Source organism: Lissotriton vulgaris, chromosome 2_1 (genome assembly GCF_964263255.1).
Source record: "Lissotriton vulgaris chromosome 2_1, aLisVul1.2, whole genome shotgun sequence".
Taxonomy (NCBI): Eukaryota; Metazoa; Chordata; class Amphibia; order Caudata; family Salamandridae; genus Lissotriton; species Lissotriton vulgaris.
Genome location: NC_141687.1, coordinates 95,197,867 through 95,221,931, shown reverse-complemented (window position 1 = coordinate 95,221,931; position 24,065 = coordinate 95,197,867). Strand labels below are relative to the sequence as shown.

At 42.0% G+C, this 24,065-nt stretch overlaps 1 protein-coding gene across 1 annotated transcript; it reads left to right on the top strand.

The window, feature by feature from the left end:
- Nucleotides 1–451: 451 nt before the first annotated feature.
- LOC147729639 (uncharacterized) lies at nt 452–17,217 on the top strand. The gene is made up of 3 exons (XM_086958471.1): nt 452–619; nt 4,399–4,500; nt 16,741–17,217. Exons 1-3 carry the CDS (start codon nt 568–570, stop codon nt 16,893–16,895), a joined length of 309 nt encoding a protein of 102 aa, XP_086814597.1. The 5' UTR covers nt 452–567; the 3' UTR covers nt 16,896–17,217.
- Nucleotides 17,218–24,065: the final 6,848 nt, after the last annotated feature.

The following is a 24,065-nucleotide window of genomic DNA, read 5'->3' as shown; positions in this document are numbered from 1 at the left end:
CAGGCCTTTCAGACCGGATACAGGCTAGGGAACATTCTCTGTTCCAATGAAGCAATATGCCATTCTTTTTATGCTAATAATGACAATTCTAACTGTGATTGGTATCTGAAATGAGGAACTATTTCAAGTGCAATGATCAATAAATGGTAAATCAGTGCACTGCTATATTTTCCCAAACTTATGGATTCTATTTCTTCAGCACTGCCACACTTGCATTCGTATTAAAATTCTTAAATGCACGTGTATTTCAAATCCAGTACATTTCAAATGCAAATAGCGTGTTCTTTCCATATTTAATCTGCATAACTAGATTGTGCCAAATTTCATAGCGTCACAACATTTTCTCAGAACATCATTAAAAAGTTCTCAAAATTCTGGAACCAAAACAAGTAAACAGACACAGGCGCTGTTGCCAGAGATAAACCTTCTTCACTCTGAATGTACCCTCCATATAACAGGTCACACGTGTGTACTTAAGCACTGCTGTCTGCCACGGACTTTACTCTTCACACAAGTCTTCACTTTGGAGACTTTGTGCATACAGTTGAGACATCTGCTGAATTCACCATGAGGACTTCCCTGCTGTTCCTGATCATTGGCCTCGTGGTCCTTGAAGGAGGTAAGTGACTCAGTTAACAAAGTACAGTTCTATTAACACCTGAAAGCATCACAATATTGTCTATGAAGTGCATTCAAAGAAAGCTCAGCCTCTTGCAACATGTGTACTGTTGGCTACTCAAGATGAGACTCGATGGAAAAAAAACTTCCACTCTCAGTGAGAAACCTTTCTGAAGCCATCCTTTGATTTTAAAAGTGATGTATATTTCGAATTGTGTGATATTAGGAGACTGCTTGTTAAAATGTTATACCTTTAGAAAATCTTTAAAAGTTTTCGTTCACATTCCCCACTTTTAAGGTCACAATATATTTTAGAACTTATAAACAAACTGTAATGATTTGTTTTATAGAAAATCATTAATGACTTTTATATACACAATGTGCACATTTTGAAAAGATACAAGACACTTAGGATGTTTAAGAAATTCTGCTATGATGCTAATATATGTCGGTGATTTAACATGCACAAATTGTTTATTTAAAAGATTGTAAAGGAATAAGGGTCACATGCATCAACCTATTTAGGAAGTGAAAACGGTGCGAATCGGTAAATTCGGCCGTTTGCACTTCCTAAATACGTTTTTGGGATGCATGAAACAATTTTTCAAAATTCGTTTTTTTTGCATTTCCTAAAAATGCGAATGCATTTAAGGAATCGCATTTGTGCGATTCCTTAAATGCAATGCATCAATTTTTTAAAAAATGCTAATTTTGAAATAGGAAGTGCAAATTAACACGAGGTTGACCCTCGTGCTAATTTGCGAAATTCTTTACAAAAGCACAAAAATGCATTTTGGAAAGTGTCATGTTACAGACACACATGTTCTTAGGACATGTGTGTGTGAAACATGCACTTTAAAATACATTTCAGGGGTGCAGGGGGGGTCCTTTGCACCCCCCTCTGCACCCTTGCAATGCATCAACAAATTGCGATTTCCTAAAAAAAGAAATGCAAAACGGTATTGATTCCTATGGGCCTGTAGGCCCATAGGAATCAATGTAATGCCATTCCTTAATTGCGATTCGCAATTAAGGAATCGCAAATTCCGAAAATTAAGAAATCCTAAAAAAGTTTAGGATTTCTTGATGCATAGGATTTTGCAATTCCTAAATTGCGATTCCTTAATTTTCGCAATTTAGGAAATGCAAAATCCTACAATGATGCATGTGGGCCTAAGTGCCGGGACTCCGTAAATAAAAAGTCTCCCATTTGAGAAAGAACAATTAGCCCACCTGATAAAGATTGCTCATGTAAAATCATGTTTAGAATGAAATTCAGAATTCGGTACTTTATCTGTGGTACTATTTAACATTGGGTTCTTGCCGTGGTTCACCTCTAACCAAGGTAGACTAGAGTAACACCAGTTCTGAAGGAGCAGGTGTGGGTGCACTCAGTTCAGGGGTACCCCATTCACTGCAACAGTCTGCATTCTGATCCTGAATTGGAAGAGGCTTTGTGAAAACTAGACTAACAGGTACATGCATCAAAGGATTTAGGAATCGCAAACGGTGCGAATCGCAAAATTCGGCCGTTTGCGATTCCTAAATCACTATTTGGGATGCATCAACAAAAAATTACAAGAAATCACAATTTTTTGCGATTTCGGAAAATGCGATTGCAATTAAGGAATCGCAATTTGCGATTCCTTAAATGCAATGCATGACACTTAAAAAAATTGCGATTTCGCAATTAGGAGGAAAAAATTACCATGAGGTTGGACCTCATGGTAATTTGCGAAAAATCTGAAAAATGCAATTTTGTGCATTTTTCAAACTCTCATGTTGTGCACACACATGCCATTAGGGCATGTGTGTGCATAACATATGTGCATGGATTGATTTCAGGGGTGCATCAGGGTGTCCTTTGGATACCCCTGCTCCCTTGAAATCGCAATCTCAATTTGCGATTAGCTAATTGCCAATCGCAAATTGAGATTGTCTTCCCATTCATTCCTATGGGCCTTTTGGCCCATAGGAATCAATGGGAAGGGATTCCTTAATTGCGATTCGCAAATTGTGAATCGCAAATAAGGAAAAATAAGGAATCGCTAAGAAAATTGCGAATTTTTGATGCATTGCCGTTTGCGATTCCTTAATTGCGATTCCTTAATTTTCGCAATTAAGGAATCGGAAACGGCAACAATGATGCATGTACCTGATAGTCTCCCCTCCTCCCCTCCAGCCATCCCCTCACCATAGTCCCCCCTCCCCTCATCCTCCTCCTACCCCTCCCCCATCTCAACCTCCCTCCCTTCCTCTATGTCATGCATCTCGTAATTAAGGCCATAGTGTATCAGATTGTCATAAACAACAAAAGTGGAAATTACAAACAAGGGTCATAAATTGGGGAGAAGGTAGTGAAGGGCGGAAGATCAGCACTGACAAAGAAATTAAATTAACAATGAGATGTATAGTAGCAGAGGAAGGGGAAGGAAGAGTGACACAAAAAAGCCCGAGGAAGGGATTATTTTATGCACAGCAGTAAACTGGAAGGCAGGCTTGAGCAATAGAAGGAGAAATGCCGAAATAAGGTGGGGATGTGGGACGAGAGGCTAGAAGGAAAAGGGGAGGAAAAGAAATGGAGAACTGACAAAGCAAAGGGAGAAGGCAAGAAAGGACATTGAAATGCAGAACGAGATGGAGAAAGATGAAAAAGAGCTAAAGGGAAGAGAGATGCAGGATGTAGCATAGGAGGAAAAGTCCCTGTTAGTGCGAGGTTTAGAGGGCTGAGTGTGAGCTCGAACACACCACTAACTGATGAGCATGGATCCGTGAATGTGTAGACTATTTTGAAGAATGTGAAGTGCCCCATTTGTTACCAGGCATTCCGGGGCAAATGCATCAATATAGGCTTTTGCGATTTCTTAATTGCGATTATTAAGGAATCGTAATTAAGGAATTGCAAAAGCCTATGCATGTAGGAATCGCTATAAAATGAGCGATTCCAAAACTTGCCTTAATGGCGACTTGCAAATTGAGAGTCGCAATTAAGGAATGCCTTCCCATTCATTCCTATGGACCTACAGGCCCTTGAGAAAGAATGGGAAATCGCATGGCAATTTGCGAGTACCCAATAGGTACTGGCAAATTGAGCATGCTTCGCAAAAGCCCTTTTTGCGGGTGCAAACACCGATTTTTGCAAATTGCATTGTTTGCGCTCGCAAAAAATGTTGATGCGTGTGCCTGTCAGTTATGTCAATAGCGAGAATGCGATGGAAAGCAGGGACTCATACGGTGTGAGCTGGGTAGGAATATATACTACCTATAATTCCATCCTTAACACACAAGTATTAAGTTTCACCTATTAGCAATCTGACGCACGAAATAAGTAATTTGCCAAGGAGCACACAAATGTTCCATCTTGTGTTGCTATTGGTATTAAAACCAAGGCTTTTGTGTTGGCCCTCATCACTAATCATCAGTTTTGTGCTGTGGTAGTGAACTAACACATTTTGCAAGTGTATGACCTGTCTCTGAGAAAAAGTCCCACATTGCACAGTGCCCTCAAAATGTAATTACAATGCGAGTGTATATTACGGGTGTTTATTCCTAAAATCTGTGGCAGGTAAAACCTGCAAATAGAAAACTTGAACTTCTTTTTTTTTAAGTTTGAGTTTATTAAGGAACAAAACAGAACGGAAAATGAAAAAAACTGTAAAAATTGTAAAACAGTGCATGCTATACGATAAAAGAATCTATTATTACTGTTTTGATATTAGCTGTTTCTTTAATATGCTTATGTAGTGTTTTGAAAATACGTCTTTTGTTTCTATATTGTAGCTGCTGCTTTAACATGTCCCATTGGAACCAATTGTGACACGGATCCGAAGTCGTGCAAAAAAGACGTCTGCAAACATCGACTGGATGAATGCGGTTATCAAAGTATTTGAGCATTTGTTAATAATATAATGTACTTACAATGCACAGAAAATCAAAGAGTTATTGTTTTTAATGTAGTGCCAATAAAGCAACACAGCATCGACATTATACCTCATTATGAGAAAGCCTAGGGAAAATAAGAGAACATTGCTAAATATCTAACCTGAAGCAAACCTGAAGCAAACGCAAAAAAAATAACAAAAAAAAGCAAATAGGATAAGGTTATTTCTCAGTGTGTCTCATAAGAAAATATTAACTTAACCCCTTAACTGCTGGGATCCCCCCACACCCAACCATTAATGCTGAGAGCCCTATTGGCTGGGGATTCAAAAGGTTCCCAGGTCCTCATTTATGTTTCTTTCACCTAAGGCAAAAGAAAAGGGAAGGAATGCATCTATTAGATAGAGCACATTCCTGGCCACAATGGGCTGGTGGGCGTCAACTCAGGCACCTTTGCACCATAGCGGAAGGTTGCCTGGGTTGCAAGAGGATAGTTTTTGTCCAGGAAGGTTTCCCTTCCTGCACAAAAACAATCACAAGAGGTTTTTTCCTCTTGCTATGTGTGCTGCATTCTGCGGCACACATAGAAAGAAAAAAACCACAGTGAAAGAAAGATATTTCTCCTCGTTGTGCCTCCCTTATGCCTCCTCTAGGGAGGCGTAAGTTTTTGCGCAGCCTCAGACGTACGATTTCTCGTAAATCTGGGGCAGTGTCAAAAAGCCATGGGTGTTGCTGGGAACACCACCAGCAACACCCATGGAACGCCCCTTTCATACAGTTTTCTGTGTGAAAGGTGCACATATATAAAGGCCATTAAAAGCCACGTAACGTGGCTTTATGTGGTCTTATAAATATGCCAGTAGCACATTGCGCCACCGGAACGTCAAAAAAGTGGAATTCCGTTAGTGTGAAAAAGCTGGTAGGGCCTATTAAACGAGACCTCCAGTATTTATGGAATTCCAAGTAGGGGACCGAGAAAATTGGCAAAATATAGCAACATTTTGAGTTTTTTGAGAAAACTAGGAAAAAAGTGCATCCAATAAAAGTGTCTGGTTTTTCCCTAAAAATGGTATCAACAAATGGTTTGCTGTGCTTAAGTCACCATCTTCCCAACTTTCAGGAACATGAAGAGCTGAATCAAAACATCTAATTTTGTACCACAGTTTTGGCATTTCAGTGAGTAATATATTTTTTGTGCTCTCAACCTACTTTCAGTTTGTGATGGAAACCATTTTTAAATTTGTTGGTGTTACAGGAAAGCTATTGATTTTTGAAAAGTAGACAACATTCCAAATTCAGCAAGCGGTCATATGTGTGCATCCCTCAAGTCTTTCCCAGAGAAAATAACTAATGAAATAAAGAAATATTGAAAATGGGTATGAAAAAAAGATCATATGTGATATTTTCATCTGTAACTTTGTCACTACATACGGTTCACAAAAGCAATATACTATTACATCTGCTATACCCCTCTGGTTGTGGAAATATATAGGGTTTGTGGGTTTTCCAAGAATCCAAGGTACCCAGAGCTAACAACTGACCTGAACCATACAATTGTTTTTCATTCTATACCGGATCTAGACCACTTCATATGGTGAAATACGGAGAGTGAAAAATGAGTACTAAGGAAACCTATGTTTTTCTTAAATGAGCAAAAGGTATGGAGTTTAGCAACGTGCATAAATCTACAACTTTGAATTTTTGGGTACCTATACTAGCAGACGATTTAGAGGGTCTTATTCAAAATGTCCTCTGTCTTATACATTGGCTTACATTTGAAAAGCACTAATGTAGCAAAATCCAATTGGTAATAGCAAATGTACTACTATGCTATGCTCCCATACTCCTTTAGATAAAAATGGTACCTCACTTGTGTGGGTAGGCCAAGTAACTGCGACAGGAAACAGCCCAAAATACAACATGGATGCATCATATTTTTCCACTGAAAACTGACCATTTTTTTCCAATGTGGCTAGTTGTGCATTTTGGACCCTAGCTAAGCCGGCACCTAAGGGAACCTAGCAAACCAAACCTGTACCTAGTGGCGTCCAGGGTGCGATGACTTGTGTCTCTTGCTAGGTTTTTTCCCCCAGAATATTTTGCAAACTTAAATTTCTGTGATAAAAATTTCTGGAGTCAATGCTGAGTCACAAACTTCCATCCAGCTAGCATTCCCCTAAATCTTCCAATATAAACGGTACCTCAATTGTGTGGGTAAGCCTAGTACCCATGACTAGAAACAGCTCAAAACGCAACATGGGCGCATCATACTTTTGCAATGAAAACTGACCCTTTTTCCAGTGTGGTTAGCTGTAGATTTAGGACCTTAGCTCAGCCAGCACCAAGGGAAACCAAGCAAGCTTGTATATTTTCGAAAACTAGACACCAAAGGTAATCTGGGGTTGGGGACTTGCGAGGCTCTCACCATGTTTTTTACGCAGAAATTTGCAAGCCTCGAACTCTGACTAAAATACAGATTTTCCTCAGGTTTCGATGATGGAAAGTTCTAGAATCTTTGGGTAGCACCAAGCTTTAATCCACTAGGCATTTCACCAAGTCTCCCAATAAAAATTGTAACTCATTATGTGGGTAGGCCTAATGCACACAAAAGGAAACAGCCCATAACGAACATGGATGCATCAAATGTTTTCACTGAAAACTGACCTTATTTTCCATTTTGGGTAACTGTAGATTTTTTACCCTAGCTCAGCCAGCACCTAGAGAAGCCTATCAAACCTGTAAATTTTTTAAAACTAGACACCTAGGAGTACGGCTGTGTTTTTATTGGCACTACTGTGATAATGCAGAATTATAGAAATGTTGTGGATATCTGCAGATTCTGGAAGTGTCCATCGCAGAGGTGGAAGGAAAATGTGAGATTTCATGCAGAGTTTGAGGTTATCAGAGCATTGTGGGTAATAAAACTTTGTGGGATCCATGCAAGACACACCACCCAGGACTCCCTTGGTTGTCTGGTTTTCAATAATTTCTGTGGTACGAACGTTTGCATTGGTGGCACAGCAGTACAACCACAAATACAACACCAACCCCTATTGCTTATCTCTCAAGATAGTGATAAAGGCCCACATGCATCAAGCATTTTTGGAGTCACAAACGGTGCGATTCCTTAAAATCGGCCGTTTGCGATTCCAAAAGTGCTGTTTGGGATGCATCATGCTATTTTGGAAATCGCAACTTTTTTGCGATTTCTAAAATTGCGATAGCATATAAGGAATCGCAATTTTGCGATTTCTGAAATGCTATGCATCATTTAAAAAAAAAATGCGATTTTTCAAATTGGAAGTGCAAATAACCACGAAGTTCAACCTCGTGGTAATTTGCGAAATTGTTTAAAAATGCACAAAAATGCATCTTTTAAACTGTTAAGTTACAGACACACATGTCCTTAGGACATGTGTGTCTGTAACTTATACTGAAAAGTACATTTCATGGGTGCAGGGGGGGGGTCATTTGGACCCCCCTCTCCACCCTTGAAATGCATTGATGAATTGCGATTTCAAATTGCGAATTCGCAATTCCCATTCATTCCTATGGGCATTTTGACCCATAGGAATGAATGGGAATTGCGAATTCGCAATTGAAAATTTGCATTTTTTATGCGATTCGGTAAAAATAGCGATTTTTACCGAATTGCAAAAAAAATGTGAAAATATTCATGCATAGGCTTTTGCGATTTCTAAATTGCGAATCGCTATTTTTCACAATTTAGAAATCGCAAAAGCCGATATTGATGCATGTGGGCCTTAGGGCCTTTTGCGTCATTTTCTGTTGGCCCACCTACACAAGTGGGGTACTGTTCTTATCAGGAGAAATGTGGGAACCTATGAATCTCCACAGATTCCAGGTCTTTCCATCACAGAAATGGAAGGCAAATGTGTGTTCCTTACCAAAATTCGACATTTGCAACAACTTCTGTTGAAAATTACCTCGTGAGAGCCATGAAAGTAATGCACCCCTTGACTACCCTGGGAGTGCCAGCTGTGCTAGGACCCAAAATCATCAGCTTCCCACAATGCAAAAAAAAAAAAATGAGGAGCTATATTTACATTTTGGCTGACCTAGGTGACCATGGCAGAGGACTTAACATCTGCCATGCTGAGACTACTCCACCCACCAAATTTAGACATGACCGCCAAGCTTGCGGTCAATTAAAAAACATTGACAGGAGTTGCCGAAACAGCAGTTCCTGTCAATGCCTTTTTATGTTTGAGGCACTAGTCCATCAACATGACTGAGCTGTCCACAATTTTTTTTTATTTATTTCAAAAACAAAATCTCGAAGCCGGATATTCTATTTGGGGAAATAAATGGCCCTTAACCATGGGAGATATCTTTTATGGCAAGGGGGGGCATTAGACAGTTATCACTGCCCATTACCAATGTTGTTTTCCCGTTGGTGACTTGTATGTTTGCACATCTAAATTAGGTAAGCAGACAAAGAGGTCAGTTAAAGATGACCCTTCCTCATGTGGGACCTGGGAGGCTGCAACCATACCAGAGATGGAGTAGGCTTCCCCAGGGTTACACCATAGGTCAATCCACATATGCATTTGATGGCCAGACCATTATCTTCATACTAAGAATACTCTGTTGCCATTGCGACAGAGTATGTAATGTAATGTAATGTAATGATGTCTTGTAAAGCGCCTGAATCACCCCACATGGGGTATCTCCGCGCTGTAGACCACTGGGGAACCCGTCCTGGCTTTCCCTGTGAGATGGATCCTATTGGGTATCTCCAGGGTGAAACCAGGCATCCCCGGCGTATGTGGGGGGCCATTGTGGAGATGAGGCAAGCTAATGCCCAGAGTTGCCAAGTGTGATCCCTGGTTAGAGTAGGCACCGAGGTGAGAATTATCGAGTCCTCTGACCCTGGTCCACGACCCTGCCGCATCGGGAATTGAGCCCTGGTCCCGGGCCATCCTCTGCTTCCGGGCCTGACGCCTCTAACCAGTGAGCCACACCACTCCACACCTTACCACCACAGATATAAATCTGCTACTCATTTTTTTTAAAGTTAATATACCACTTCAGTGGTTGGTTTGAGCACCTACAGACATACTGGCGTAAAAGCACAAATACTTATCCATGTATCTGCATATTGAAACCAAGACTACTGAATTTGAGCCCTAAATCCACGTCAAGGCTCCAACCTCATTATGGTCCATTCACATGCAATTCAAACACTGCACACATGATTTTCATACCTCCCGCCACAGTCCCAATCCAGCAGATCACTACACTCACATAAAGATATCGCCACAATGCAAGGGCTCATTACATTCATATGCCAGAGGACGGACTCCTCATTCAAAACAACCTCTCAACCAGCCATCAATCAAATAGCACACAAACTCACCACAAACAACCCTCTATAAACATTTCATTCCAGACATGTTAACAGTTGGTGCATCCACAACCTATCCAAATAAAAAAATGTTTGACTATATTTTTAACGCCTGTCAAGTAGCTGCCTCCTTACTGAACACTACCAAACGCATCCCTAGTAAACCTTTACTAATGGATACCATGAAAGCAACATGAGGCTCAGGAAGACATGTCTTTAGTGCGTCTTTAGCAAACCCAGTGTGGTAAAGCAGACTCCATCCAGTTTGTGGATAGAAGTCGGGGGTGTCCGAGAATGGCTTCCGAGGCATATATATTGCTCAACCTGAATGAGCATAGCTGCCTCTGAAACTAAGGCACACATGCTGGGAAAGAATGCCTTTAATTCCCCTAAATAGAACATCATAAACTACAAAGAACATTCGTTTTTGACACACAAGGTGGTCAGTGAGAATGTAGCATATGTCACATCCACTGTTATGTGCAGTGCTGCGTCTGTAATGTACTTGTCATACCAGAAACTGAACATATACTAAGTTCTGATGGAGGATGAATATGGCAAGCAGGACTAACATTTTACCTACATATGTAGCATTGGGTACATAGTTTTCTGTAATGTTAATATTTTTTTGTAAACGCACTATCACCTGAGAGAGTATCCTTTCACTGCAAGCAAAAGCAGTCAGAGCCGATCCATGGAGTAACCAAATCAAAGAGCCAAGTGTTCAGCTACGTGTGTTGTAGCCTGTTAGAAGACTATTCTCCTTGTTCTGTTGCTGCCTATGCTGAGCAAAGGTGTCTGTAAGGTTCCTGAAATCTGAGAAGGTATTGAGGTATGCTATACCAGGTCTGTGTCAGGCTTTGAATGTGTGTTTCAGGAGTAAGTGCAGTGGCTGGGGAGTCAGTAAAGCTGTTTGAGGTGTGTGCATGTGTACTGATGTTAGGGGAGAAGGGTGTCAGCGGTGTTCTGCATGGTTTGGAGGCATCTGCTTAATTGAATAAGGGAGTAATTCAGTATTGGGTTGAGTGCAGCACCAATGGGTTTGAATCTGTAGGTGAAGATGAAGTGATGGCATGTGTATCTGTACTACCTTGACTATCTGCCTTCCACCAATGCAATATCCCTGTGAAAGCCCACCTAGCCTTAGCTTTTCCTACCCGTTCATGTCTCTGGCCTCATCAACGTCCTGACTTATCTTGAATACTTGTCAAGTAAACCTATACTAACGCCTTCCGCTGATAGCTACTTGGAGCTCAAGAAAGCATGTCTTTTATGCTTTTTCAGTGAACTCACTGTACTAAACCCTACTTCCTCCAGTTTGTGGAAGCAAGTTGGGAGTGTCTGTAAATCCCTTTGCGGCCTACATTCCTCAAACTGAGTGAGCATATCTACCTTTGAAAATAAGGCAAACATGCTGGGGAATACTGTCTAAGTTCCATAAAGTAGTAATCCAAGCAAATGTCCTTTGGGACTCGTTCACCGACACTTCTACTTTTGCTTTAAAATTGTGAAAACGTAGTTAGTAACTTGTGTCATAACTAATGTTATTGAAAAAGGGTACAGGACTCAATATCTTGTATGGTGATTGTTTTCACATTTAGAGTATAAGGACAATGTACTTTTCATTATGTACCCAAATTAGTGCAGAGACAGTGGACATGCATTTTTACAACAACATAGAATAAGACACTGAGCAGATCCCAAGGTTTCAAAGTATTTTATATCAAACAAACAAAAGCATAGATCCTGCCTGTTCAAATATGGTATCTCCTGGCAAATCAAACCAACTTAGGGAGGGGATGTCGAGGTCTTGACCTCTAGTTAGTTTTCGGGTCTCATCAGAACAAAAGTCGTCTGACTAAAGTTCCCTAGAAACCATGGAATCTTGGGACCTCCAGTTAGGCCTCCTGTAAGCAATATGTGCAAGAATACTTTGAAGTTGGAATCTACAATGTATAACGGGCCGAGCAGTAAGTCGAACAGTTCTGGTGGGGTAAACAAATTATTCAGGAGAAGAACACATTTGCATTGTGTGGAGAAAGTGGTCACACCTAAACATTTACGAGTATTCCTAGACAAAGCCACCAATGCAAAACGGGCTACTCAATTCCTTGGATGGTCCCATAAAGATAAATGGATTATTGAGGAAAAGCACACCACTGTATTGTGTCATGCCGCCGCATGATCTGCAATCATGTTGGTGGCGATGGGCAGGAGGAGGTGCGGGGCTGACACAGAACTAATTCTGTGTCTCCCCCACCCTTTAAAAAAAAAAAAAGGAATCCTCTTGATTCCTTGTAGCCCTCCCCAGTGTACGCTCGGTATTGCCTATGCCCGCACCAAATGAGTTCAATTAGAAGTGATAAAGATTTTATTTACTTTTTCCAGTCTAATTGTTGTGTAAATTAGAGGTGAGTGGATTCATTGAGCATGGATGAATGTAATGCATGGTCTGAGTTAGGTTTTTGCTTGCTAGTGCTCATTTTAGCATTTGATTATGTACTTTGAATATGTGTGTTTGTAAAACTGGACCTACATTTGGATGGAGTGTTGTACAAAAAGGTGAATTGGCGTTGTACTGCTATAGGAAGTGACAATTTATTAGCACATATGCATTTTATCAACATGCTTTTATTAGTTACACCAGCTTATTGGTTGAATTCTTGTTGTAGTAAGGCCATGACAAGTGAGAGTAGGAAATGTACACGTGGTGTGGGAGTAAAAATGCATACGTGGGCTCCAATGTACACGTATTGCTCTGAGAAGCGTTATACCCTGGATGGCTTCAGTTTTAAAATACATAGGAGAGGAAAGGGCTCTGCCATGTAGGAAAACTATTTTAATACATAAGAAAAGTCACACCTGGGTGTGAGATGTTTGCTCACAGTATTGGCTGCTTAATCTATACATGTAGGTAATTGTTTCTCCCAACAAATGAAAGTTGACAAAAGCTGTTTGTCACAGAGATGAAAAAGTTGATTGTTACCCAAAGCAGATCAAATTGTAAATCCTCCATCAAAAGAAAAGGGTTGGAATGTGCCATAGCATTATAGACTCCCATGCACTCCCATCCTTGTACCAGGGTGCAATGGTGCCTGCGTTGCGGGGCTGATTTCCTTTTGTGCAGGAAGATGCACCTTCCTGCACAAAATCAATCAATTCAGGTGATTCCTCCTCGCTGGCCACACTAATCCCACTAATAGGGTGGCTTTAGATTCTGATGCATGCCAGGTTTGCGATTTCTCGTAGATCTGGGAATGCGTCAGATTCTATGGGTGTTGCGTGGATACACTCACAGCAACACCCAGGTAACACCCCTTTCAAGCAGTGTTCTGTGTGAAAGGGGCACATATTTACAAGGCCATGAAAGGCCAGGTAAAGTGGCTTTATGTAGCCTTGTAAATTTGCTGCGGCATATTTCGACACTGGAATGTCAAAACAGTGATGTTCCGGCGGTGGAACAGTGCCTCTAGGTGCCTCATAAATGAGGCTCTCTGTTTCCTTTTTTTGACACTTTCTCTCTACCCAGCACACAACTCTCCCCTCCCCCATTCCTCCTGTTTATTAGTGGCTTTCTGGATTTTGTTGGTGTTATATAATTTGCAATATCATGATTGTTACTACGTATTTGGTGGCTGCCTCTGTGATATTGTTTCCCTTTTTGACTCATTAAAAATTGTTTAAAAAAAGTTTAGAAAAAAAACTTGTGGCAGATTTGTATCACCAAATTTTAACAAAGGGTGAGATATTTAATTCGACTCGTAATTTCTGATTGCGATAAATACCACCCAACTCTGAATTCGTACCTCTGCTAATGTGGGATTTCTGCAATGGCCAGAAAATCTTAACCAACTCGTAAGCAGTGGTATTGGAAGTGTGGAGCTGCCATGCTCAGTTAATAACATCTGCTGTGGAATACTGGTGCACCCTTCCTGAAGTCAGTAACAATTCACCTTACTTCAACCCCTCGATACTTGCAATAGCATTATGTACACTTCTGTTAGTTAAGATCCCCACCCTATTCCTCTATTTCATAGACAAGGCTGGATGTTGGTAAGATCAGTTATCCTCTGTTAACCTCTGTTACTGACTCTCATTAACACCTCGCGCGCTGCGGGTTTTCCCGCTGTGCGCTGACTTTTCAAAAAGCCGCGTTACATGACGAGCTGAGCTCGTCATGAGCGTACGACAGGCGTAACTCACGACAAGCTGAGCTCGTCATGAGCGTGGAAGGGGTTAAAGGTAAACACTGAGAGGCCTATTTATAAAACGTAAGGCACTTGGTTACAGGGAAATGGCGTTACTCCTGAATTATCAAGCCACTCAGTGGCCTTGCATGGCTTGATAAATCACATTTTGGGTTTACATCATGCATGCACCATGTTGCGTGGTATAAATCTTTACAAAAAGGCCCCTGATTCCGAGAAGTGTTTGCACTGTACCACTGAATATTTCATAGGGAGCCGTGCCATACTCGGCCCAGCAGCTTAGCCCTTCATAGAAGTTATGGAATTGTACCATTAAAAAGAGCAATCTGGCTGTCAAGTGCTACCACCTTTTATTACAAGGAATACAACTAAAAATCTATAGGAAGAAAGATCACCCTCTGGACAGGAGGTGCGATTGAAAAACCACACTACTCTAACAGGAGTCTCCACCAAAGCTAAAAGCTCTGGTTACCTAAGGGGAGCTTTACCTCACCTTTGGTTGTTTCATCTGAGCAGCAACACATTTGCAAGAGAACAATGTCCTACTCAGGGCACAAGTCCTAAAAAGCAAAGGTAAGGGAAGGTCTGTACTTGGCCTAATGTATGTGTGCCTATTTTATATGAAAACTTTTTGCAGGGTTTAGTTTCCGCCAGCATAACATATGATTTCGTTAAGTTTGCCGACAAGTCTAGGGTGGCCATAAAGCTGACAAACCCATCTATCAGGCGCTGCAGTCCCCCAGGGGTGCGGGCTAGGGGTACCGCATCGACTGCGTACAGAAGCACGGGGACCGGGCGGGACCCTACGCGGGGGGAATCTATTTTGAATTTACCTAGTGCCTGATCTAGATTGTTAATATAAATGGAGAATGAAAACGGGGCCAGGATACATCCCTGTCTGACCCCTCTTTTACAGGCAAAAGGTGCTGTGGTGCCCCCTTCCAGATTGTAACGTACTTTTGCGGTAGTATTCCAATGTAAGGCTTTCAGTATATTAACCAGGCCCTGGTCAACCCCTAAACTGGACATCAGGACCCACAGCTTTTCTCTATTAACATGGTCAAACGCTGCAGTGAGGTCCATAAACCCCAGGTATATAGCCTCGTTACTCTGTGGTGTATTTTGCCACCAGTTAATTAAGGTTCAGGCACTGGTCTGTTGTAGATCTCCCTGTCCTGAAGCCATACTGAACATCTGTGATGATGTCATGTTCATCAGCCCAGTCCGTAAGACGATTAAGTACTACTCGTCTGAGCACCTTGGCCGTGACATCAATCAAAGATATGGGGCGGTAGCCCTGGTCCTACTTATTACAGCCTGATGCACTTGGGCTTGTAATGTAGGAAAGAGCGCCAGTGCTTAATTTGTAAAAGAAAAAAAAAAGTGCTGGGGGTTTTGTCAAGAGGCCTCTGCAGGTTGCACCAACCCTTCCCCCGGTACAAACACACCTACGAACATCAAACTCCTTCAAGTGCGGCACTTCAGACTATTCCAGGCCCCCAAAGCTATGAGAATGGTTTGGGTGGCGGGTTTTAAACAACTGTTGTTGTGCTCATTTCTAAAAAACACGAACAGCAGCACCATGTGGCTGAGTGTCTTAAGACCTGGTTTGGCAATTAAGTGCCGGTGCCGAGCACCGGAAACCACCGGCTCAAATTAAGTACTGCCTGAGTGCTCAAGAAAGCCAGAAGAGGAGGCTCCATTTGTTCTGGCTTGTGTGGGCTTTGGAGCAGGAGTGTTTCTTTCTTCACTGCTGTTTTCGTCACATGGTTTAACTCCTGCACCCAGCGGTGTTCACTGCCATTTCCTTACTTCCAGTGCTTTAAATGGGCCGGTACTGCCCGGTACGGAGTACCGGCACTTTTTTATTTTGGGACCGAGAGTACCGGCACTTCTCAAGAGAAATGCTATACTTTTAATTTGAGAGTACCGGCACTTCTCAGAAACAAGCAGGTACTCTGCTACAGAGTACCTGCACTTTTATTTTTCCATTTCAAGCACTGCTTACTTCTGTTTTTTATCCCATGGAAACTGTCCCGGAATCGGAAAAGTGCAGGTGGGAAATAGGCCAGTAAATACAAAATGTAGGCAATATTTCCCATTCTGACCCGAAAAATTCAGAATTGCTCAGTGCAAGGGTGAGAGTACCAGACGGAAAGTGTCATTTGTCTCCCCGAAATCTTGTGCCCTCTGTTCCGTGGAAGTTTTGCCAAATTTGTGTAGAATTTTGTAATTTAATTATTGCCGGAGATTTTTTTTAAACAAACTTCGATAATCTTTTGTCAAAGTTGGCAAATTTTTGAGAACACGGTGAGAATTTGATACCGTCACACATCAAATTGTGCACAGTTTTAAGACTAAAAATCTAACTAGGCGAGGGTCTGGGGTTGTTTAAAGTGAGAATACGGCTACAGTTGAGTTGTAGTGGCCTCCAGGACAGTGGCCATTTTCTTTTATGATTGTGTATCATGAGGAATCATATCAATGCACCAGCAGGAACGTAGACGGTGTTTACTTTCAGGCGTCAAAATGCAAAAACTGTGCAACACCAAACACACACGCAGCACAGCTGTTCTCACACTGTGAAATGTGCAACGACCCTGAATGCTGTTCTCTGCCTGTATTTCTGTGTCTCCCTCCCTGTTCTAATTCATTCATCTCTTTTAGGCGCAAAGAAAATCTACGATGGATGTGTGAGGGGCAGAGACTGCAACGCGGCAGATAAAGGAACTTCTAGCTGTGCTATCACAGATGCGGCTCTCGGCGCCCAGACAGCAGGGGGTCTTCTAGATGCAGCTGCTCTGCTAATAAATTCCCCTTGATGCGTCCAACCCAACTGAACAGGAACTGCTGGAGTCGTCAGTTAGTCAGACTATGTCCTTTCCAAGCCTTTCTCAGTCCTAAACACTGACATGTGTTTTTTTTGTCTGGTCAGATATTGTAGCGGTTCGGAATAATTACTTTGATGGGTGCTTATTTTGTTTCGATATGTTTCTTTACACACTGATTTTGATATTTCGAACAGATTCTTGGCTCGTGAATAAACTAATAACAGCTTTTGCCTCATGGTGAACGTGTATAAACTCAATCATTATCAGGATATGGTTACCTGTATGTCAATAAATGAATCTTTAAGCTATACAATTATTTTTGTCTTAATTTTGGTTTAAACAGCACTTTTTTTCAGAACCTCAGCAACTGATTCCTAGGGCTTTTTACAATAGCTACTTGCAAGACTTTTATTTCCCGTTAAAGGCAACTTTGCTCATACTTAAGAGCTTTCTGCGCACATTTTCTGTAGCAGGGGGTCACTGTGTCAAATCCTGCCAAGGTAAACTCAGCCCTTTATGTTTTTGTAAAAAAAGTAAATTGATATTTGTATAGCGCACTACTCACCCGCAAGGGTCTCAAGGCGCTTGTACGAATACCGCTGTGGAACCCTCCTGGCTTTCCCTGTGAGGCGTCCACTCCTGGGCACCCCCAAGGTGGAGGTCAGGCATCCTTAGCGTTGTGGGGGCCGTTGTGGAGATTAAGCCAGCTATTGCCCAGAGTTGCAGAGTGGGTCTCCATGATTGGAATAGGCACCGAGGCGAGAATTATCAGGTCCAGGGAATTTTTGAGCCCAAGACCTGCCGAGGCGGGGAATTGAACCCTGGTCTCGGACTAGACCTCTGCATCAGGGTCTGCTGCTCTAACCATTGAGCCACACTTCTCCTTTTGTGGTCAGAGATTATGGGATAGATTAAAAAAAAAACATGCAACGCTGCACAGCCCCCAAAGAGGCTGTGTTGCGTGACGGGGAGGGAACAGGAGAGCGCCATGTTTCTCCTCCCCTCTCCCTAGAGGCGGTGCTGATTTTGGCTCCCGTGCGCCATGTACACACCTTAGCGCCATTCCGCTGGGCGACGTGCCTGAGTCTAGCATAGGTGTTGTACAAGAATGGTCCCCTTCTTGTACAAAGTACTATGCCTAGATAAGTTTCAACACTTTCCCAACTTTGTATGTGTGCTGCACAGTGCAGCACGGATGCAAAGTCGGAAAAAAAGGAGAAATCAAAACATTTCTCCTGTTTGCGCCTCTTTTGAAGTGGCTTTAACTTTTGGCGCTAAACCCGGTCTACAATTGTTTGTAGATAGGATTTTGAATAAAAAGGCATGGATTGTAGCATGGGCACGCCAAAGTACCACCCATATAACGTACTCTTGGCTCTATGTAACGCAAAGTTGCGCTTCGCATGGCTTTGCGTTACTTTCAGAGTACTTCCCATCGCAAAGCAAGTTTTTTGCTGGAAAGCAAATTCCTCAAAAATGCATTCGGAGCTGGTTTGTGTCAGTTTTGTGATGCTAACTCATCACAAAATGTTTGAAAATCTACCCCTAAGTATCTTTAGTAGGGTTATTAATGATTTTTGCCATTTATCATATTTTGGCTCTCATTACGATCCGACAGCGAAGTTTCCAGAATTTATTGTGTACAATAGTTATAGTCTATTACAAGTTTCGCCAATAAAACAGAACATTATATACTGATTCTTGTGCTTACCTCACTGAAAGCCACGTGATCCGGTTTTCACCTGTTTTTTCCCTCATCTCCATAAATAAATTGGCAGCTTTGACCTGCCGAAGTTTATCAGGGGATAGTTTTTATCATATCTGATACAAACTAGGTGCAATAAAAACTTACAGTCACGTTATGTGTCGTAAAGGGTTACCGCACATAATTTATCAAGTCTCTCGTAATGAGGACCCTAAGGACAGCAAATCTCTCATAGGAAGCATTATAGTAAAAAAAACACTTATTTGAACATTTGGAAACAGGCTGTGTTTGTTATAAAGTATAGTCAATATTATTGTGATACCTCCCTCTCCACTGAAGCTCCAGACGGGGGGGTGGGGGGGTTATTTGCTAACATATGAGCCGCCGGAACGTCACAGTGGTTTGACGTTCCGGAGTCGCTCCGTGCAGGCTCATGTCTACGAGGCCACAGAAATCAACCCTGCATGACTTTTCGTGACCTCGTAGACATGGTGTCAGGGAACGCAGGTCGCTGCGTTGCCTCACACTGCCTCGGGGAGGCATGCAATGGGCAATGCGATGGGTGTTCTCACTCAACACTCATGGTTTTTGACACATTCCCAGATTTACAACATAGTGTAATTCTAGGAATGCGTCAAAACCCTGCACCATCCCAAGCGTGGCGTAACTGTTTTTGTGAAGGAAGGTGTCCCTTCCTGCACCAATTAACCTGATTTCAATGCAGACACCCTTGCGCCAAGGTGCAAGTTTGACAGGTTTGCTGCAAGTCATCCATTTGTGTGCCAATGCAGTGTAAGAGGACAGGAATGAGCGTTTCTCAGAGATATGGCGCATTATTGCCCTGCAGGGTCGTACAGCAAAGTGACGTGCAGCGCTGCCCTGTGTCAAATTGTTGTAACTGAGGCCCAGGATTCACAGCAAAAGATGGCACATTGAACAGTTGTGGCTGGAATAGTTGTAGACAGAAGTTCTCTGGGTTCCTCATCACAAGAAGGGCCGCGTTTATGGCATTTTGGTGTAGCGCAGCCCAGCAAGGTGCTGCGCTGCCCTATACCAGTAAATGGGAAGGAATGCACCGTATTTCAGTAAAACAGTGCATTCCTGTCCTTTCTGCCTTTGCTGGTGCCATTTTGGCAGCCTGGTGCCAACGAAGGTGCCCTTGCAACATTGTGCAAGGGTGCCTGTGTTGTTGGCAGGGCGATACCAAAGGGGATGATGGACGGAGCGTTTGAGCAAATCAAGCACTCACCCCCAGTCAACTGATCTGGGTTTAATCCATCACCATTCTTTAGCTCACTCAGCCACTGCAGTTTAGACAGGGCCGTATGCAAATCGGTCTTGACCCTGTGCCTCATGGGAACAGCCCAGCCGGAACTGCCAAGCCATGTCTTCCCTGGACCGGAAACAAGCATCCTGGGACCGGTTTCGGCTTCATATTCCTCATCAGCCAGGCTATCTTGAATCCAGTGGTAGTGAGCAAGGGACCCACGTCTGGGCATTGACTAGGGGTGAGTGTTTGATTTGCTCAAAAGCAACGTCCATCATCCCCTTTGGTATCGCTGTGAAGTTGGCAGGGGCACCTTCCTGTAAATAAAAATCCAGAGAAGTGTTTTCTTTTTTCTTTGAATGTTGCAAAATGCAAGAGAAATAAATGAGAAGAAACAAAGATATTTCTCCTTGTTATGCCTGCTCTTGGGGGAGCATAACGTTTTGGCACTTCCACAGGTTTACGTGACCAAGTAAATCTGGGGCAGCATCAAAACCACTGGGTGTTGCGTGGAAAACCCACTCCATAGCCCATGGAACGCCTCCCTGGTGCAGAGTAAGACAACTCAGGGACTTGTGCTGCTTTGTCTTACTCCATATCTATGAGGCCATTCAAAGCCCTTCAAAGTGGCCATGCCTGGCCTCTGAGATATGTTTGAGAGGTTGGCGTCGCCTGAGGATCAGAAAAAGTGACGCTGTGGTGGTGCAAGCCTCTCATAAATAAACCCCAACAAATCTAATTTATTGTCATTGTACAAAAAAACTCATATGTAAAATATAATGACTGGAAAAAGGAAAAAAAAACAACTGTGTATGGAAACGTCAAGTTAAAAACAAGCATTGGTAAATGAATTAGGTTTCGCCTATGTGATTCTTAATATTTTTTTGTTGTAATTTGTAGCAAATATTAGCAATGATTTAATCTGTTCTTTCCTTCATGTCAATGCATGATGATCAAAGCCAGTGCAATTCCTCATGCTGTGATATTAGTATTTGAGCATGGCCCTCTGTAGCATCAAGCTTGCTAAATAAACGAGCAATGACGGGGCAAGGGCGGCGGGTGAAAGTAATGACCAGGACAGGGATTGGCGGCTAGAGACGGATGCCAGCAACGTTGGGGCTCCCAATAGGGGGAGAACGGCCTGTAAAAACATTCACTCGTTTGGAGTGCTACTGCTTAAATGAAAAAAATAGAGAAAAGGAGCAAGACAGAGGCTGTGGGGTAACAGCCAGAACATCCGGCCTTGGGGTAAGGGAGCAGGGTTCGAGTCTCAGCATGGGTTCACAAGGATGCTTGAAATGCATGATTTTAAAGATAAAATAATATACGAGACAAATGCATGCAGCTAGGACAATTAAAGAGTGTTAAGCAAACTGTGCAATAAAAAAAGTGCCTCAACAGTGGAAGGAAACAGTACTCTTGCAACAGGGAACTGATAAGAGAGGCAGACCAGAAACAAGCATTGGTAAATGCAGGAAACTATGCCACAGCCAAAAGAAATGGAGGAAAAGTAAGTAACAAGCCTAGCAACCAATGAAAAGGAAGGGGGGCGGATGTTGCCCCTTTATATTGAATTCAATAGAATTCTTAAGCACAGCGCAGGCACTGTCCAGGTGAAACCTAATGAGAACAAGCATTGGCATAGCCAATAGGTCTCGCCTTTGGGACCTCATAAGTGTTTAGCCAGAGCGGTTGGCTTTACCACCTTCTAAGTGTTTAGCTAAAGCTATGGGCTTTGCAAATGTATTTAAACTATGTTGTAGTGCAGCGTGGCTGCTATTCAGCAAGTTGAGAAGTTGTAATAAAAAAAATTATAAACATTTCTGTTACTTTATATAACCAATAAAACATTATCTACAACTGAACAACTCTATTGAACAAGATTTATTGGAAGGTGTGGGAACAAACATAAGGCAAAACGTTCTGAATCTGATATGTCAAAAACTGATCCCAATTTCTAGATTGAAATCTCCGAACAGGAGGCCGTTACCATACCTGGTTAGTACCTCACCCCGGGCAAAATTATTTACTTGGTGTGGTAAATATTCCACCCTACTCTGCACAACATGTGATTGGCACCTTACAGGACAAAAAAACCTGTTGGAGAATATTTTTATATTTGTCTCTTGATAACATTTAACTAAGATTATAAATTCAATCTCTTAAAATACAATTTATCATGTTGTAAAGAAAATAGGAACTACCAACGTTCATCTTATTCTTAATTTGATTGTGCAAAACACATTTATCTAGCCCCTAAATACTTGTGTATACTCTGCTACCTCCACTGCACACTGTATGACTCCTACAGTAATTCTAGGCAGTACATGTATATTACAAAATGACCAGTTGCCTCAACAAAGGTCAATTAGGAGAAGCTCCACTTTGACTTCATATTTAATGTTTGAAAAAGACACGGAAAAAATCCGAAATGTCAGATCAACTGCATGGATGCGAGCACATTAAATGTAAAACACTATGGACTACATCATGTAACTGCTGTTTAAAAAAACCTATGATCAAATAGAAAAAGAAGAAGTAAGCCTACGACAATGAAAAGGATCAACACTTTGCTTGGGTCTCGTGGCACTTTCTAATCAATTAATATTTTCACTAATGGTCTTTCAACAACTGGCAGACCAAAAATAAAACTTGAAAATTACATTTTTATATGAGTTCTCTCAGGCCTGTGATAAAAGATTTAAAATATAAAATAGGTTTTAGCATAAAAAGAGAACAAGATGAATGGTTTAATGTTAACGTGCTGCCTGTTGTCATATACATTTTGTGAAAACGGCAGTCTTACTCAATAGAGAGTAAAATATGGAAAGTTTGTTTGCGGATGCTTTGAACGAAGCCAGGGTCTTTCCTGTACATGTGGCACACGCCCCGAAGACTATACTGCACCAGACGCGAGGAGGGGCTATCGAGCCCCATGTCAAGAGAAAGCGTTGCAATGGCCAAACAAAAGGAAAACTTAGTGAAATCCTGCTGCCTTTTTCTGTGGCCAAAGTTAACACAACGCGCCTCCTGGGTGAGAAGGAAACCGATGAAAACCATTCGGAGATGAGATGGAATAAGGGCAGCTAACACTCAGTTACACACTGCATGTGAAGGCAGGCGATAAATAAACAAGCACGCGCATATCTGCATTGAAGCAAAGACTACACGAAAATAGGATATTGAGCCGGCAAGAAAATGAAAGCGACCGCAAGCAGGCAAATGTAATAAAGTGCGCGCAGCCACGCTAATTACAAACAGATGGCCCCTGCATGCCGCTGCTCGCTTCGGCATGGGGGATGCTACCACACGCACGAGTGTGAGGAAAAGTGCAGACCGATTCCAAAAGGTCATCTCCTAGTGCAACGCATGCACAATGCGCTTGGCTCGACCAAAAAAAGTGGTATTTAATTGCATATGAAGTAGAGTAACGCTTACATCTACCACAATAGGGTTAGTACAATATAAAAAGAAGATGTTAAAGTTTTCTGCAGCAGAAAAGTTTGTACTTTCTAAGGACTGAATGGCCATATGATTATCAAATACCTACATCCTTTAATTTAGTAGCCAGACAGTGTAGGTGCTCGACATTCTCTTTTGCTTTTAAGCAGAAATTCCTCAAAGCAGGACATTGATGATAAAAGTCAAAAACAAATGTCCCTAAAGCACAGGGAGGTGTCGCCATTTGTGCTAGGGGGTTTTCTGTCCTCACATGCCATGCCTCACATGACAGTCCCACAAAGAAAAAATCTGTGACAATTGCCATGACCAATTGTGGGGCTGTGCCATTTTTTGCATAATTAGGGATCTGCCGCATGTATCCCATAATAAATCATCTCCTGCAAAATCTGCTGAGTTTACAAAAAAATAGTTTCTAGTTCGAATGGTCCATAGGTTACTAAAAACACAGTGATACATGTTGGCGCACCAAAGAAGGCCCGGGTCACCTTTCAATTGCTTATTGCTACGTCTGAGTGTTAAACTGGTACTAATGAGGTGCAACCTTTGCCCAGACAGTGTTAATAAGTGTAAAATGACAAAATCATGACTAATCTTAACAGAAAATATGCTGCATAATGCTGCATAATTACTATCACTGCATGATAATTCAGGGTTTAAATTGGTGTGAGCTGTCTGTATCCATCAAGGAACTCCTTAATTGATTCATGCACACACGGCTTCACCCAGC